Source organism: Diadema setosum, chromosome 21 (genome assembly GCF_964275005.1).
Source record: "Diadema setosum chromosome 21, eeDiaSeto1, whole genome shotgun sequence".
NCBI lineage: Eukaryota > Metazoa > Echinodermata > Echinoidea > Diadematoida > Diadematidae > Diadema > Diadema setosum.
The window spans coordinates 9946071-9962330 of record NC_092705.1 but is presented as its reverse complement, the minus strand read 5'-3'; the positions used below and the strand labels follow the sequence as shown (position 1 = coordinate 9962330).

General features: G+C 37.2%; 2 protein-coding genes across 2 annotated transcripts; both read right to left on the bottom strand.

The window, feature by feature from the left end:
- Positions 1 to 286: 286 nt before the first annotated feature.
- On the bottom strand, positions 287 to 4267 carry LOC140244911 (sperm axonemal maintenance protein CFAP97D1-like). The gene is made up of 5 exons (XM_072324519.1): positions 4120 to 4267; positions 3523 to 3603; positions 2682 to 2800; positions 1926 to 2148; positions 287 to 475 (listed from the first exon to the last, which is right to left on the bottom strand). Exons 1-5 carry the CDS (start codon positions 4210 to 4212, stop codon positions 287 to 289), a joined length of 705 nt encoding a protein of 234 aa, XP_072180620.1. The 5' UTR covers positions 4213 to 4267.
- Positions 4268 to 10047: 5780 nt separating this feature from the next.
- Positions 10048 to 14913, bottom strand: LOC140244742 (tubulin polymerization-promoting protein family member 2-like). Its single transcript, XM_072324355.1, has 4 exons — positions 14812 to 14913; positions 13244 to 13452; positions 12310 to 12460; positions 10048 to 10333 (listed from the first exon to the last, which is right to left on the bottom strand). The coding sequence occupies exons 2-4, from the start codon at positions 13408 to 13410 to the stop codon at positions 10139 to 10141; spliced, it is 513 nt and encodes a 170-aa protein (XP_072180456.1). The 5' UTR covers positions 13411 to 13452; positions 14812 to 14913; the 3' UTR covers positions 10048 to 10138.
- Between the last annotated feature and the right edge of the window lie 1347 nt (positions 14914 to 16260).

The window sequence follows — 16260 nt, the reverse complement described above, 5'->3', positions numbered from 1 at the left end:
ATGGTATCCTTTTTCTTCTCTGTCACTTTCAAATGAACACAAAAGCATATATGGCATTGAAACACTGCACCTTTCTTAACACTCGTCCACCATCAAGCTGTTGCATACAAATTCGACTCGGCGTACTGCGACAACATCTGTAGAAGTCACGGCACAATTGTGTAAAAACAAAAATAGGTCGAATGATACTGCAGCGGTGATTTTCTGATTCCATCTGAGTTTGTCACACAGGGTGTTCCTCAAGGACACCTCAAGGTGAGCTTCTGGCATCTCAAGGTGACCTTGTTCACTCTTGTATAGGCTCCTCCTCTTTCTGCTGAGACTCCTCCTCCTCCTGCTGTTGTTCTCCTGCCGCATCCTCCTTGAGCTCCTCCTCCTTCTCCTCCTCCTCATCTTCTTTCTTCTCCTTCTTCTTGAAATCCTTCTTCCTTGGATTCTCCTCTTCACTGAGGTTGGACTTCTCCCGTCTCCTTGTCTGAAAATAAAAACACAGAGCCATCGAAATACATAAACTAAAGCATATCAACTACACATATAATCATAAACTAATCAAGAGTACATGCCAATAACTGAAAAAGATGAGAAATCATACACCATGACATTGTCTCACTCCTTATGAAGGAAATCTCAGAGTTTGGTCCATGATTGTCATGCATTACATTTCTTTGGTGAAGAAGTTTACACATAATTCGTAAGTTGTTATTCTTATTCTATTTTGCGAAGCACTTAAATGATTCAGCCTATTGCTAGCTCACTGTACACTGAAATGTGAAACAGCTGAGAATATATAATGTCTGTGAGGTTTACAACAGCTCCACTACTTTCAAATGACTGCAACTGGTTATCATCGCACCTACATAAAAATGTTTAATACATTTTATTTCTTTTTTTTTTCTTATTCTCAACATCCCCTTCTTCTTCAGTAACAGTTTTGAAAACTCTTGATGTCTTTAAACAGATTGTACATTGAAAAAGCTGAAGAAACTTTTGTGAAATAAGAAAAATAGATAGTCAAAGGTTTTGAGCATTTGGGATAAATGCTCACTACTGAGAACATCACACCTTTTCAAAGTATATTTCAATTTTAAATAGATCACTTTGCCTGACTGACTTTAGCCTTGACCAGATCTCTATTTACTTTGATTTTTGTTCCTCCGGTTGACTTATAGTGAAAGGCTGTAAAAATTCAAGTTTGCGCCATTGTATTTGTTTACACAGCACAACAGGCAGCCCCCTTTACGTTTCATATTTGCGCTGTCTACCTGACCTTTACGTTTTATATTTGTGCTGTCTACCTGACCGTTGTGCCCTAAATCAACTTTGGTGGGTATTACGATACAATGACACTATACAATCCTTTCTCTTGGTAGCATGAAATCTGCCCTGAACATAAAACTAATCTCATTTTACACTTGGAAAAAAACATAAAAACACAAAAATATATCGGAGCAAAACTTTTAGTTTAAGCGAAGAAGGACTTTAAATGCATCTCAAAAATATTGAAGATAATGACCTATTTTTCAACCAAATACATATCATTTTACAGCTGAAAGTCAACAAAGCTGACCAGGAAAAGACAAATGTTGAAGTAACAAAATAATTTTCTACACTGTACACAGTTATTATACTGAGGATTCTGTAGCTTTATCCGTTCCATACTAACTTCTGAAATCCCCACAGACTTAGTATACAGGTCACCAGGTTCGGGTTAAGAGAGCATATGATTGAGTCATGTTACTCTAATTCAGTAATCAATCTGGCAGAAGAAAAGTTATCAGAGCCCTCAATGCTGACTAGGTCCTGATTGAATTTTTAACGGAGAGGGGGTGGGGGAAGGGGAGACATAAAATTAATCTTTTCCGTAAATAGTTCCCTGCCAGTAATGAGGTAGGAGAGAGAGGTGCACCCCCAGAACAAATCCTCACCTCTTTCCTCTCCGCTTTTCTCCTCTCCTTCTCCTCCTGCTCGAGTTGCCACCAGTTCCTGGGGTAGCGGGAGATGTTGTCCATGAACGCCTCGTTCTCCTCCCACTGCCGGTCCCACTCCAGGTGGTTGTACTCCGGCTCCCTCGCAAGAATCCTCTTCAGAATCTCTTGGTTTTCCCTCGTCACTCGCAGCAGCTCACGCTGGCGCTTCTCGCGGTTCAAACTGGAAGACAACGACGAAAAGCAAAGAAAAAATATCATCATTTGAGACACAAAATCATCTAGCAAAATAATTGACGAAAGAAGAAGCAGGGTTGCTTGGAACTCTTGGAAATTACTGCTAACATTACAGAGGCATAACTTTGGTAGACACCTGTTGTTGTCCTTTTTTCATTTGTACTATAGGGTGTCTCTCCAATAAAATCTCTTCAATATTCGTTATGTATCAGTCCCACTCAATATCATTTTCTTAATCTTTTTTTTTTTCTCCTTCACAAAGTACTTTTTGCTGGAAATATACACCATTCACATGGATGACTGTGTAGGCTATAATGCCTATGTTATGGATCATAATCAGGAAAAAAAAAAAACCCACAGAATTAACAGAATACAGAAGTTATAGCTTGATCACACAAGTATGCACTGAAAAAAAGAAGAATCAGGGCTGTTCCTGAGTCATATCTTTCCTGAAGCTTATAGGAGCAGAGATAAGAGAACGATCAAGTATCCCGAAGCACACAAAATCTGTGACATTACCTCCTGTGGATGTAGTTGTTCCTGTTGTCAACTCGTCCGCGAGTCCTCATGATAACGGACATCTTCTCGAGGAGGATCCTGTTGTCGCGCTCGATGACGGCCAGCCTCTCTTCCTCTAGCTGTGTATTGGGAACGTCATGAGAGGAAAATGGTTTGAGCATCCTGGCTTGACCCACGTTCAATTTCAAGTATTATATCTTTAAAATCCCACATTTGCTCTGCCTAGTTTTCATAACATACAAAGCTCATAGCATCTTCAATTTCATGTCTATACAAGCAAATGTTAAAATAAAAGTAACACTACTAGTACTAGTAGTAACAAATCTGAAGCATATTCTGTCAATGGTCTCTAACAGCTGATACATGGTCATACAGTGTATCTATCAACATTTTGAATACTTTCTTCATTCACAGGTCAACAAACATCATAAACAGTCAGTTATCCATACATAAGTTGTATATATAATTCTTGTCTTGTAAAGATGATTGTATTGTAATGTATATAAATTTGCATTTAAATCACGTTCATTAACTCAATTCAAAGAAATTTAGAGTTCCGTGACATATTGGAACATGTACTGTGCAGTACAGACAAGAAATCACTGTACGATATACCTCTGAGACTTATGGGTTAGATTTAAGGATGCCAAAATAATAAATACAAAACTTGCGATTACAGTGATATCTTGGACAAGCATTCAGTATAATATCTAATGCCAATGTCTGGATTCAACTATAGGGACTATGATTCCTTTGCTAATGATATGATGGTTTATCTATGAATCTATGGATATGGCACTGTGAGAAAAAAATAAAGAGGTACACACTCTTTAATTCCTACCTGTAGCTTCTTGAGTTTGAGATGAAGGTGGACGTACGTTGTAGGTGGTTTGGTGTCAACCATTGATTTAGCTTCTTTCACCTGAAAGACAACAATCAATTATGCAATATTATTTCACTGGAAAAGCATACAATATATAGTCAAATACATAGTTTTAAAGTTGCACCCTATTTTGCTGATATACATTTATCATAGTGATCCAGATTAATAAGGGCATACCATACAGGGATAGTATACACTGGTATATACAATGTATGTCTCAATCGAGCTATAATATAATCTATATGTGCATATATTTTTCTGAATTGCACACCGGTAAATTTGGAATCATTTTCTTCAAAAACATACATAGTATATAGTTTCACTAATTTCTTTAATTTCTTTAACCTTCTGTCACTTTATATAATTGCATATGTCATAATCATATATCAGTGATATACTGCTACAGAAATATACCACATGAGCCTTCGGAACATATCATTTATTAGAAGGGCAATTATATGCACACATATGGCATGTAATCATATCATTATGATATAACCAAATATCTGAATATGGGGAAAACAGAGTGACATTCGTACAAAATTTGCACCTTACCTTTTGCCTGTGTTCGTCGTAGTATTTCTGGTCCCATCTTTGCTGTAGGAGACGATTATGGCACGGCAAGATCGACTGATATGACTTATGCATGGTGACTAAATGAAAAACACTTGTTGATGTGCCACGGGAAGGTTATAATATACAGCGCTTGACTTAAATGCGATGATATAAACCGTATTTACGAACCCCAGTTCCACTGGAAACTGGAAGCAGAACTTCTGCTTTGAATTATGACCAAAAACAGTCAAAACTGTTGGTGAAAATCTTCTACTTGTATGTCTTCTTCTGCCACATATGATTATCGCAACTGCACTGTCCCGTACTGCCAGTGTGTGCTGATGTGTGTAGGGAACATGCAGTAGAGCGATATGGGGCAATAACAAAATAACACACGCGCTATGCAGGGGTCGCTAGGCGATCGTAAATATGGCACGGCGCACGCGCATTTCGTCAATTCGCCCTGGCCGCGACGGCAGAGCCCTCGCGAGTTCCCTATCGTAGTCATAGCAACCGGGAGTAGCGTGTTACTCATGCAGGGTCGGCTCGCTGGGCCTATTCAATCCCCATTGACAAGTGGGACCCTTTGTCACGTTACATGGTCATTTTGTACACTTCGTTTGAAGTACGAGAGAAATCTCTGGAATCATTTTGTGGCCTGCAAATATTGATCTGAGTTGGAATTAAGGTTTTTATGTAGATACTTTCCGAGTATCAACGATTGATTGGAACTAACACCGACAGAATTGCACGACGAGACATTCAAGTATAATGCTGGAATATCGCAATTCTAGCAGTACAGGCCTAACTTATTCACAAGATAATGAAAAAAAAAAGTATGTATACGAAAACATGAATCCCAGAAGAATAAGGAAGCAATATACTTTCTATATACTTTCAATATACTTTCTAGCAGACGCACTATGAGGGGCACCGTTTCTTAAAGGCGTAATTTACCATTTGCAGATGAAACAAAACCCAGCATAAGTGCTTCAAAATAGTTCTTAAGTATGAGTCAGGGATAGAAACAACCGCTATAAGAATTTGAATCAGTTTAATCCACAGTATTGCTAAATACACAAAATGCGAACAGTAGTTATAATAAAAATGTTTCCAGACCAAACAGTCTACAGTTATAGTTTATTGAGGAAAAACTCTGATATCTCTTTAAACTGGAGGCTTAGTTGCGAAAGTGTTAAGGATGTTTTGTGATACAACAGACCTACACATATGCATCAAATGTGATATCTTGAATATTTTTTTATCACTGCTCCCAAAGGTAAACAGGACCTTTAACCAAAAGGAATAGATGGAATGAGAATGTAGCTCTCTAGTAGACTGCACTCTCTCCGATATTGTAGTGCCACAAGTTGACTTGCGATTTTTTAATGTTTTTTTTTCTTCGAAATATCTAAAATATTATGCAAGTGTATCTGCCTTATGTGTGTGTGTGTGCGCGCGCGTTGGTATAGCTATAGGTAAGATATATGTGTGTGTGTGTGTGTGTGTGTGTGTGTGTGTGTGTGTGTGTGTGTGTGTGTGTGTTGTGTGTTTGTGTGTGCGTGCGTGCCTGCATGTGCAAAAGTACATGTGCATACGCTAGAGATGATTCTAGCAGGGCCGTAATGGCAGAGAGGTCTAAATTGTTTACGTGACGATAACCCACAATGACTCACAACTCACAAAAAAAGAGAATACACAGTATGCCTTTAATGATATATCTTCTTTTATTACACTCAATGATAAAACAATGAGACAATGGTAAGGTTTTCAGTATAAATCTATGTAAATGGTAGATATTTGGATGTTGAGTAACTGTCACTTCACACATCAGCAAAGCTCAGCAAAATAGTTTGAAAATAACACATCTAAAGCTTTGAAACATTGAGGAAGTACTCTATTCAGAAAGACGTATACAATGTATGGATAAGAATGATTAAACTGTACAGTGTTCAGATGGTGTAACCGTCCATCAATACTGCAACACTTTTCTTGATTTCTACGGATTCATTAAGGACACTTAGCCTAAAAATCACTCGTATGACGCTTAAGAGATAGTCATGACAGTGCGTGTATCCCATTGTCGTGTTTAAATAACAAGTTTGCCTCAACGGTAAAAACACTCTCGATAAAAACTTTGCAAGCATATTGCCAGCATAAACACATCTGATAGTGACTCTTAGCCAGTAGGCCTATACCATTAATAGGATTAATAGTATGTATTGATAATAGTACACCATTTCTTTCTTTACCTGAACAAGGTTTGACTGCTACGATTTTCAAAATACATTACAACAATATATTAAGAGTTTAAGCCTTTGCATAAGACTCGACTGTATTTTCCACATCGAAAGTATGTCAGTCGCGTAAGCAGGAGTCTATAGGTCTACTGGCAACATTGTCATTAAAAGAAGCGCAAAGTTTTTGATCGTGATTTGCATGTTAATGACCATGTACGGTCCAAGAGCATGTTTGGTAACTTTGAGGATAACAACAGGTGAGAATTAGACATAATGTATCTGTATATTGCGACTCTTTGATATTGACCGTCTTGCATAAAAATATACCAGTAATCTTTCTTTGCATAGCTGCATGCCTTTAACGGTATGACAAAGTTCTCTTTTTTTAATGAAATGCATAAGAATGTCAGAGAGTCTTTGGCCATTAAAAAAAAATGATTTTGTAATCGGCTCTTGTATACACGTACTATTGTGTTTGTTTGTTTGTTTGTTTGTTTTTAAGAGAACAATTGCTAACAGTGAAATATCAGCCTCTTGCTGTTCAATCAAAATGTTTCTTCATTAGCTGGAATTCGGGGAAATCATGGATCTGCTTGTTATATACACACACTGACCAATATCACGAACAACATAATTTCAAAACTGATCCTACAAAAGTTTTTTTGTTTATTGCTCGATTACTTTCAGATTACACTTGTATTGCAAATTGAGATTTGACGTCTATTGATTGATATCACTAACCATCATTTAAGTTACCATCTTTTATCTTGTGTGTCGTTGAACTCTCAAGTCTGTCTAGAGGATCTGTTGTTTTGGATGATTCAAGAAAGTTGAATAGTATCACAATATGTAAAGCTTGTTCAATCACAAATAGCGGCTGTATGATCTCCCACAGTGCTATGAAATTCGTTGTAAACAATATACATGTACAGCAGTTTTGTTCAAATGCGAGAAAGGAACTTCATTATCAAAGTGTGTTGACAGTGCCTGAGACATAGTCATCGTATGTTGTTTTAATTCCAAGCTTATATTTACTTAAATTATAAGTCTAACGAACAGGTAACTGTAATATGCCATGGATATTTTTATTTGTTTCGTTGCTTGTTTGAACATTATTGTCACAGAACTGATGACGAAAGCGCGCTTAGCAAAGCAGAGCTCTTTGGAATTGAGCAAATCTCAGAAGCGGAGTCAAGATTTTTTAATGGATAGCATTAAAAAAGTATTACAGCTCACACTGTAAAACGCCATTATACGCTATCATTGCTCCTCGAATAAAGCTTTCAAGAATCTTTGTATTGTAAAGACAACAACAACAATGACGAAAACAACGACAACAAGTCTCCTGGTAGGTATTAAAAGTAAGTTTCTTATTAAACAGGAAAATAAAACAGGCTGTGTAATGTATACATACTATGACAGGCTGGTAAAATAATACCAACATTCAAAGATATTTTGTGTTTTTTCCCTAAAGCCAATTTAATGTATCTATTCAACTCATATGCAAGACTATCAATGATATTAGTTTACTACACAGCTATCCTCACTTTTACACAAATAAGGGATCTAGAATGTTGTCAACTACAGTCAAGAGCGGTATTCTGATATATATTTTCGATATTATTGTGCTTTGTTCTTCGAGGTAAGCTGCAATTCATTTACGGTAGTTGTTGTATCGCCACATTGGCAATTGCCATTTTAAAACAGTTCCAATAATTGTTTTCGAAACGGCTTGTTTCTCAGCTCTAAGGTCCCTTTATCTCTTCATGATTCTATTCCTAATTACCAAACCTCTCCATATTTTCCCTTCGCGTCTCCTCAGAACTTACACCATTTTTCATTAGAGTAAACTTTCATCAACATGTCAGATCAAACTACAAACTTTTTTCCCCAGAAGAACTGAATAAAGTTGATATCGCCGCATTGTTATGCCTTTCGAAAGTTTGAATAAACAATATAGGTGTTTTCATTCAGTTGCTTATAGTAAAGACATGTTCTCTGTGACACGAGTATAAATCATTCATTAAAATGTTAAAAATAGTTTCTATTCTGTATTTATCGCGATCATTGTCAGTTTCAGGGTCAACTAAAAACGACTCGCTTCCACTCCTCTCCTTCAGCCAAATGAGAAAAGGAAAAGAAATAAAGAAGGAGAAAAAAAAAGATGTACATGTGTGTATTGATGATGTCATCACTCACCAGACATCTGGATTATGTCCCTATACAGTGCATGAGTCTGCGTTGCATGTGCTTGTATTAAGGCCGTGTCACACCAGCCTTGCGTGCGACTTGCAAAGAACAATTTTGACTACCCGGAGGTCCCCGTAGATGATCCGCACATGACAGTACCTAGCATGTAGGGCCTATCTTTAAAGTAGTCGCCCGGAGGTGCGCACGCATATTATTTTACCCGCAACCGTGTTATGTTTGTCTTTATGCGTGTATATGCGTGTGCATTTCATGTAAATTTGACGTAATGACGTTAAATCAGCACAGTTACATCATTCACAATTATTTTCATCTATATACCATATCTACACAGGCATGGCCGCGTTGATCCCTAATCCATACTGTACAAACAGTGTAGATAATACCTGGGCTTTTATTCAGTGGGAATTATATGGGAAACAATATACTCCGCCACTGTATCCACATACCTAAAGCAATATAAAACAGCTATTCAAATAAGTCACTCGAACACAACTGGAAACCTAAATTTCCACCCACACTCAAATCACAAATATAAGTCGGAGAAAGTTTCTCACTTACTCTGCACATTCTAAACCCTAGAATGGACACAAACAAAAGCCACATCACCTTGCTTTCGAAAAAGACAAACATTATACACATCCGTGAAAAGTTTGCAACGTAAAGACCTAGCCATATTATACGAATTTATCTCAAAATCGCAACCGCATTCATCGAACAAAGACATCTATATCAATGTGCCATGAACGAAAAGCTAATTTCTTTACTTACCGACATTTACAATAACAGGTACAAAATTGCTATAAGCTTTAAAATGAATTCAAACCCAGTGTTATTATCATTCACATGAGAGTCAGTTAACAAGCAATTCAGCAATAAGGTTGTAATGTGGAATGCAAATAGGAATAGAGGCAAAAATTTGGTTGACTGTAATAATGGCGGTGATGGTGATACAGTTTAATCCTGCTTATTGTTCTTGACCTTCTTCTTTGGTTCCACACATGTGACCCTTTCGAGTGCACGAGGCGAAACCCATTCAATTCTGAAATATATAGGCCCATACACCACACCCCACCTAATCGCCAGCCTTTCTCGGATCGCATGACCAACACGAATGGATGCCTACTAACTATACAATAAATGAAGTAACTGAAACGAAATTAATGCAATTTATACGTCTCGGTCAAACTGTGGAAATGAAGGTAAATTCTGCTCTCAACGTTGTCCCCCCCCCCCCCCCCATGCAGCTAGAAGTGTATGGAGAAAAAGGCGTACAATCAATCAGCCTATTTTACCTTTCGACATGATCTGTCATGCGGATACTCCCCAATTGTATCCTGAATGAATGAGATTCCCTGATCTGACCAGGGAGGTGAGACACTCACCTCCCTGATCTGACTTAATATGATGTGATTGATTGACTAAATCGTACAACCGGTATTATTTCAGTCCTTTCCGACTCAATGTGGCCATAGGCCTCACAGTGTTCCGTTTCGAAGGCAAGGCCCAGAGGCAAGGCACAATTACATGCCACTTATTTTGTTTGTATCCCTGCAGCTGAGGGAAAGGAATTACTTTTTGTCGTATGTCCCTTCTCCCTTATAGCCGCCGACGTAGCCAGCCGCAGCTTTAGCATCGAAGTCCTTCCTTCCCTCCAAGCCCTTGCCCTTGCCCGACTCGTCAAAGCGCTCCTTGTGGGAACCAGTGTATTTGGAGGTGTCTGTCAGACGATCGACTCCTCCCGCTTTCACAACCTTGGTGGCGCCCTACAGAGGCAACGTTGTCATAGTTGCGGAGAAAGGAAGGTGTTGGAAAAGAATAAAAAATCGATTAAAATGTGAAGAATCAAAAGAATAGAAAGATTCGTTTAGAATTATAACAAAAGGCTATCGCAAACAGTCAACAAAACAAAATAATGACAATGAAATCTTCAGAAAATAGAGTGGTATTGAATATCATATCGACTCCTTAATCCAAGAAGTTGTATGATATGAAAACTTACAATTAATTATCTCTAGTGGTGATGTGTGGAAATTAGTTCACTTAAAGGGATTGTACAGTACTGGTTGAGAAGGGGATTCATGTTTTGAACATTCCTAAGTGAGAAAATGAAAACCCTCTTATGAAATATGAAAGAGCATGTAATTTTAAGAAGGATTCAACGTTTATTTGATGAAAATTGGTTTTCAAATGGCCGAGATATCACAAAAAGTGCTAATAATAAAAGGAGACATGCCACAACTTTATTAGGATCTTTTTGTTTCACCTTGTTTTTGGATATCTCAGCCATTTCAAAACCGAATTTCATCAAATAAACTTTTGATACCCCTTAGAACTGCATGCTCTTTGACATCTCATAAAGTGGTTTCTGACTATCTCGCAAAACGTTAAAAGCTAAATCCTCACCTCCGACCAGAACTGTACACACCCTTTAACATATTCCTTTTTCCCCTCATTCTTCCTCTCTTCTTTCCTTTAAAAAGAAAACAACAACAACAACAACAACAACAACAACAACAATAACACCATACTCAACACTTTCTGTGCCAAAGTGACAAGTGTGCCTAAATTGCGCACCAAACCAATGGTCATGAAATAAATGTGGCACACAGAGGGTTAAAGAGAATGTTTATTGTACACATGCCATTAAAGAGAATGTTTATTTTATGCACGATGCATAACATTTTTTGTATGAACAGCTTGAACATGCTGTTCCTTTTTCCATTCCTGCATGTGTATTATTCAAATGCATCCACACAAACGCATTCAACACACACACACATACACACTCACACATGCAAATAGCTACAGACAGTGGCTTCAACGTACATGCAATATAGTCATCTTTAATGATTGAAGTAAAATAAAAAGAAAACAAAATCAGGGACAATTTTAGGCCCCTTCCGACAGATGAAATGAAATTCTGACAATTTCAACCGCAAAAGAGTGAACTCAACGCGCGCACCAGTATTTTTTTTTTATCCCTACCATCATGTACTAAACGCAAAAACGTCTCAATTGCTAAGAACATAATTTTCCTTTTTGGCATTATTATTGTTATTATTATTATCATTATTATTATTCATTCAGCCAAATGAAAATGGCAATGAAATTAACATAGCATAAATTCACACGGAAATGACACAGTTGTTGTATAACACAAAGTATGAACAAGAAGCAATACATGGGCTAGGGCTCACAAAAGTAATTATTTTACTGTTGCCCTTAGGCACATACGATGCAACTCGTAATTTTCATAAGTGTATCCTAGGGAAGACAATTTCCCACACGCAAAGTAACGTATTATAATCAAACAAGAGATATTAGGTAGTAGGCAGTTTATCAATCGACGAGTACTAATAGTATCACGCGCATGACGTTGTGGTCATGTGACTTGAACGACTCCTTGGAGGACCAGCAGGATACTGGTGTTCAAACATTCGTAGACTTTGTGTCACTTGCTCGTTATCACTCAATTTTCAATTATCAACTACTTTTGGTTGTACTTATCTTTTTCACTACTCTCATTTCACTGTTGTCATTCAAAACAATGTTCTTAGATTTGATATAAACGTAACTTTCTAACTGCCATTGGAACCCAAACTGCACTTAAAGTTTCATTGTACGGTAGTGAGTTCTAAAAGATTTAACGGAGCAGCCAACGAAAATTTGTACTTTCAAATAATTATACCCCTTTTCGTTAACTTAATGTAGTGAGGAGTGGGTTCACGTGTTCACTTACCGTAGCTCCAGGTCCTTTTCCAGCGCAGATCTTCTCGATGAGTTTACCCACGTCTTCTTTGCTTCCATATTTCTTCTCTGCACACAATGCCAGTGCAGTCTTGAATTGCTTGAAGTTAATCTTTCGTTCGGTTTTTGCCTTGACCTCTGGCCTTGAGGTCAGAGAGAAAAAAAGGAAAGATACAAGAGCAAGAGACTCAGTGCGGTGAATATTCAATTCATTTAAATTGAATTAAATTAAATTAAATTAAATTAAATTAAATTAAATTGAATTAAATTAAACTAAATTCATTTATTCTTCATTCTCATTTTCTTCCAACAAAACATAACACATACGAAAATGCAAAAAAAAAAAAGAGCAGGCGAGAAAACAGCAAACCCACTTATCAACATCATTTAATATTCTTGCCATTTCTGAAAATACATTGTAGGCTACTGAACTGTTCACTGTCCGATTGGGTACCTCGACCAAACCTTACAGCAGTAATGAAATATATGCTATACATCGATATTTACTTTGCATGCAGTCTACGTATCAAAAATCTCCCAGAAAATTCGTTCGGTAATTAAGGTGACTAGCAGAAGAGTGCTATGCGACACATCGATTATGACAGTGAAAGGCACATGTAGCGAAAGTCAACCACCTATCGTGTAAACTGCATGTTCGTTATCTTTTTCTAAATGGGTGAAGAAAAACGATTATATCTATGTATTTGTATTTACATTTCTTTTGCACTTTAATCCCGAAATACAAACAAGCAACAAACAAACAGAATAATCATTCAATGTTCCCTTCTGATTGCTCGTCACAAAGCGGCCATGGAATACATCAGGGATTAATCTATCTAGATTTAGGAATGAATAGACATAATGTACAACACATTTCTTATATAGAGAGGAAGAAAACATGAAGAGGTTTAACCGCATAGTCCTACCTGTTAAAAATGATGTCGGTATCTGTGGACGTGAATTTCTTGTCATACAGTTTGAGGTCCCGGAACAGTTTGCCGAATTTGGCGTTGTCCATCAGCGCGTCCCCGTCTTTCCCGGCGCCGAAAGCGCAGAAGGACTTGAAGACGGCTTGCAGATCGGCGTCGCTCATTGTGCTTGATTAGCTCTCAAGATGGTCGGTTTTTGTCAGGTGCTGATACCGGCATATGGGGTGGAAGACAAACGAAACGAACATTTCATAAAGTGTAAATGAGAAAAACAGAGACGCGTGGGTGGAAATGTTGATATAATATAATATATATAATAATTAATATATAATATATATTATATATTATATATTATATCTATTTATTATTATATATTATTTATCATATATTACATATTATATATATTTCTTATATATTATAAAACATCCTGAATATGGACGTCGTTTGCAAATCCTGAGCAGCACAAATTAACACACGAATGAATACATACACGAATGAATGAACAGATTAATAGATTAATTCATAAATGAATAAAATAAAAATGCATATGAATAATTTAATTAATTTGTAAACATATAGGCCTATACATAAACAACATACAAGCATTATGCATGTATGCATAGATACACACAACATATAGGCCTACATGCATACACACATACATACTCTGACATACTGACATGAAGAAAATATCAATAAAGGCTTTATTTTGCACTGAAAAAAAAATGAATTGAGGAGAGACTGACATGATATTATATTTGCACTTTTAAGATGATGTATACTTTCATTAAAAAAAATTGATACGTAGGTTAAAGAAAAAAATGAGCGCAATCAAAAAAAAAATGCGTAAAACAGTATAAAATGAGTGCATTGTTTAAGATTGTTTAGAATACTTTAGATAATTATATGCTGATTTGATATAATTTAGACTAAAGTGTAGTTTGGGGGAGCATACTAATAATGAGCGTTACTTTAAACATGCAGCTCCAATCCTGACTCTGATTCAATCTGTCAAACATTAATATGAGGAGGAATTTGGCATGGATGGAGTGTGGGGTTCAATGTCCGAAGCTTGTATTCACATCCTTAATTAGACAACATCATAACGATGTCTTTATGATAGATGAGGTCGATGTTTGATTCTGTACGAAATTGTGCATTTTGAAGAGCATTGAGCAATCGATGGACGGGCCGGGATGCCCAGTTTTACCACTGTTTACCACTTTGACAATCAAGAAGAAGAAGAAGAAGAAGAAGAAGAAGAAGAAGAAGAAGGAGAAGAAGAAGAAGAAAAGGCACGCGTTAAGAAAATGTCACGTGCAATAACATGGTATACACATACTACAAAATTATGATCAGAACAACCTCACACAATAGACTGCTTTTTGAAATGCTGGTCTTTTTACTCTATCGAATACAAGTGATTTTAAGGCCCGCATAGAAATATACGTGTGAAGAAAAAACAAACAAACAAGCAAACAGACAAACAAACAAAATAAATAGACAAAATTAAAGTAAGCCTCCGGTAAGCACTTCGGCATATAGATAATTTTCATTTGCGCTACCTTTTTCCTTCCCGCTTCTATATTCCACTCTTCCCTCGCTATCTCCTCCATATTTAGGGATGCATCATGCATTTTTGCGCTCTTCCATAAGGTATACACGCACTACCTGCTATAAATACAGAGTTTATGTTCATTCGAAATGTTGATGGATCACTAGCGTTAATCATAAAACAAAAGGCCCGAAAATTGCACGTACTGCGTGTTGTATTGATCACCCCTGGATACCCGTTGCCAGGCAGCCGCTGGTGCTATCACTCACAACACACATGCAGCACAGAGATTATCTTACAGACCAGCGAAAGACGCATTCCACGATATCGACGCACGCGATGAGTGGGAGTGGCTTTTTGTTTTTTCTTTCATACTTTTGAACATAATCCCTTTTTAAGGAATGGGGACAAGAATTTTTATATCATTGGTGACAGACATTTCAGTAATGTTCCTTTTTCTCCCCCTCGGAACTCTTGTCCTCATCTTTGATCCATTTTACGTCAAAGTTAATACTTAAGTTCCTAAACAAAGATAATTCACCTAACTTGAACATTTTTTTGTTTGTTTTAGTGACCCTAGCTAGACTAATGAAAGACACACACAACTTCAAAAACACAGTGGTGTTCTACATTGCATCTGACAGAGTTTATTCCTTCCCTGTATTAACCCTTTGAAGGTTAGCCCCGACTTTACTCGGGCAGGTGTCTATATGGGAAATGTGTGTTAAAAGCAAAATCAGCTCGTCCTTAGTGGGTTAATATTTCATTGCTCATGCATGACGTATTATCAATGGTGTCGAACAAAAGGGCTCGTCTAGTCTATGCACGTACAGCTGAAGACAAGATCAAATCAAACGGGGGGGGGGGGGGGGAGGTGGAGACCAGTGAGTGGCAGTCCTGGAAGTCCCTACCCCACCTGTAAGTTTACAGAGCAGCATGCCATTACATGAGGACAAATACTATTATACTACAATATTAGACATGCAACAATCCGTTCCATTAAAAGCGAAATGTGACTGCAAAACATGCGTAAGTTAAGGAGTGACCTGACCTCCATTACTGGCAAATTTCATGCATATAATCATGGCGTTTGTTTGGAAGTCCCGTATCGTCTGGAAATAATCATCTCAATAGGAAGCATGATCTCATCTTTACAGGAACTACCCATTCCAAGATTATACAATGTAATTCAAAATCTACCATCATTTCTCATGGCAAACCAACGCTATCATATTACCAAATTGTCATTTTTATATTGAGGGGATTCTGGCGATGATTAAATAGGTTGGTTACTTCTCATTGTATACCTTATAAATGTCGGTTTGTGAATAAAAAACCCCACCAAAATATGCAGAATGCTTACAGACTAGTTTTGAGCATCAAGCGACATATTACACAAAAATGAAGGATTTGATATATTTAGCTCCTAAAGTATTACTCCATAAATGCATTTCCCTTG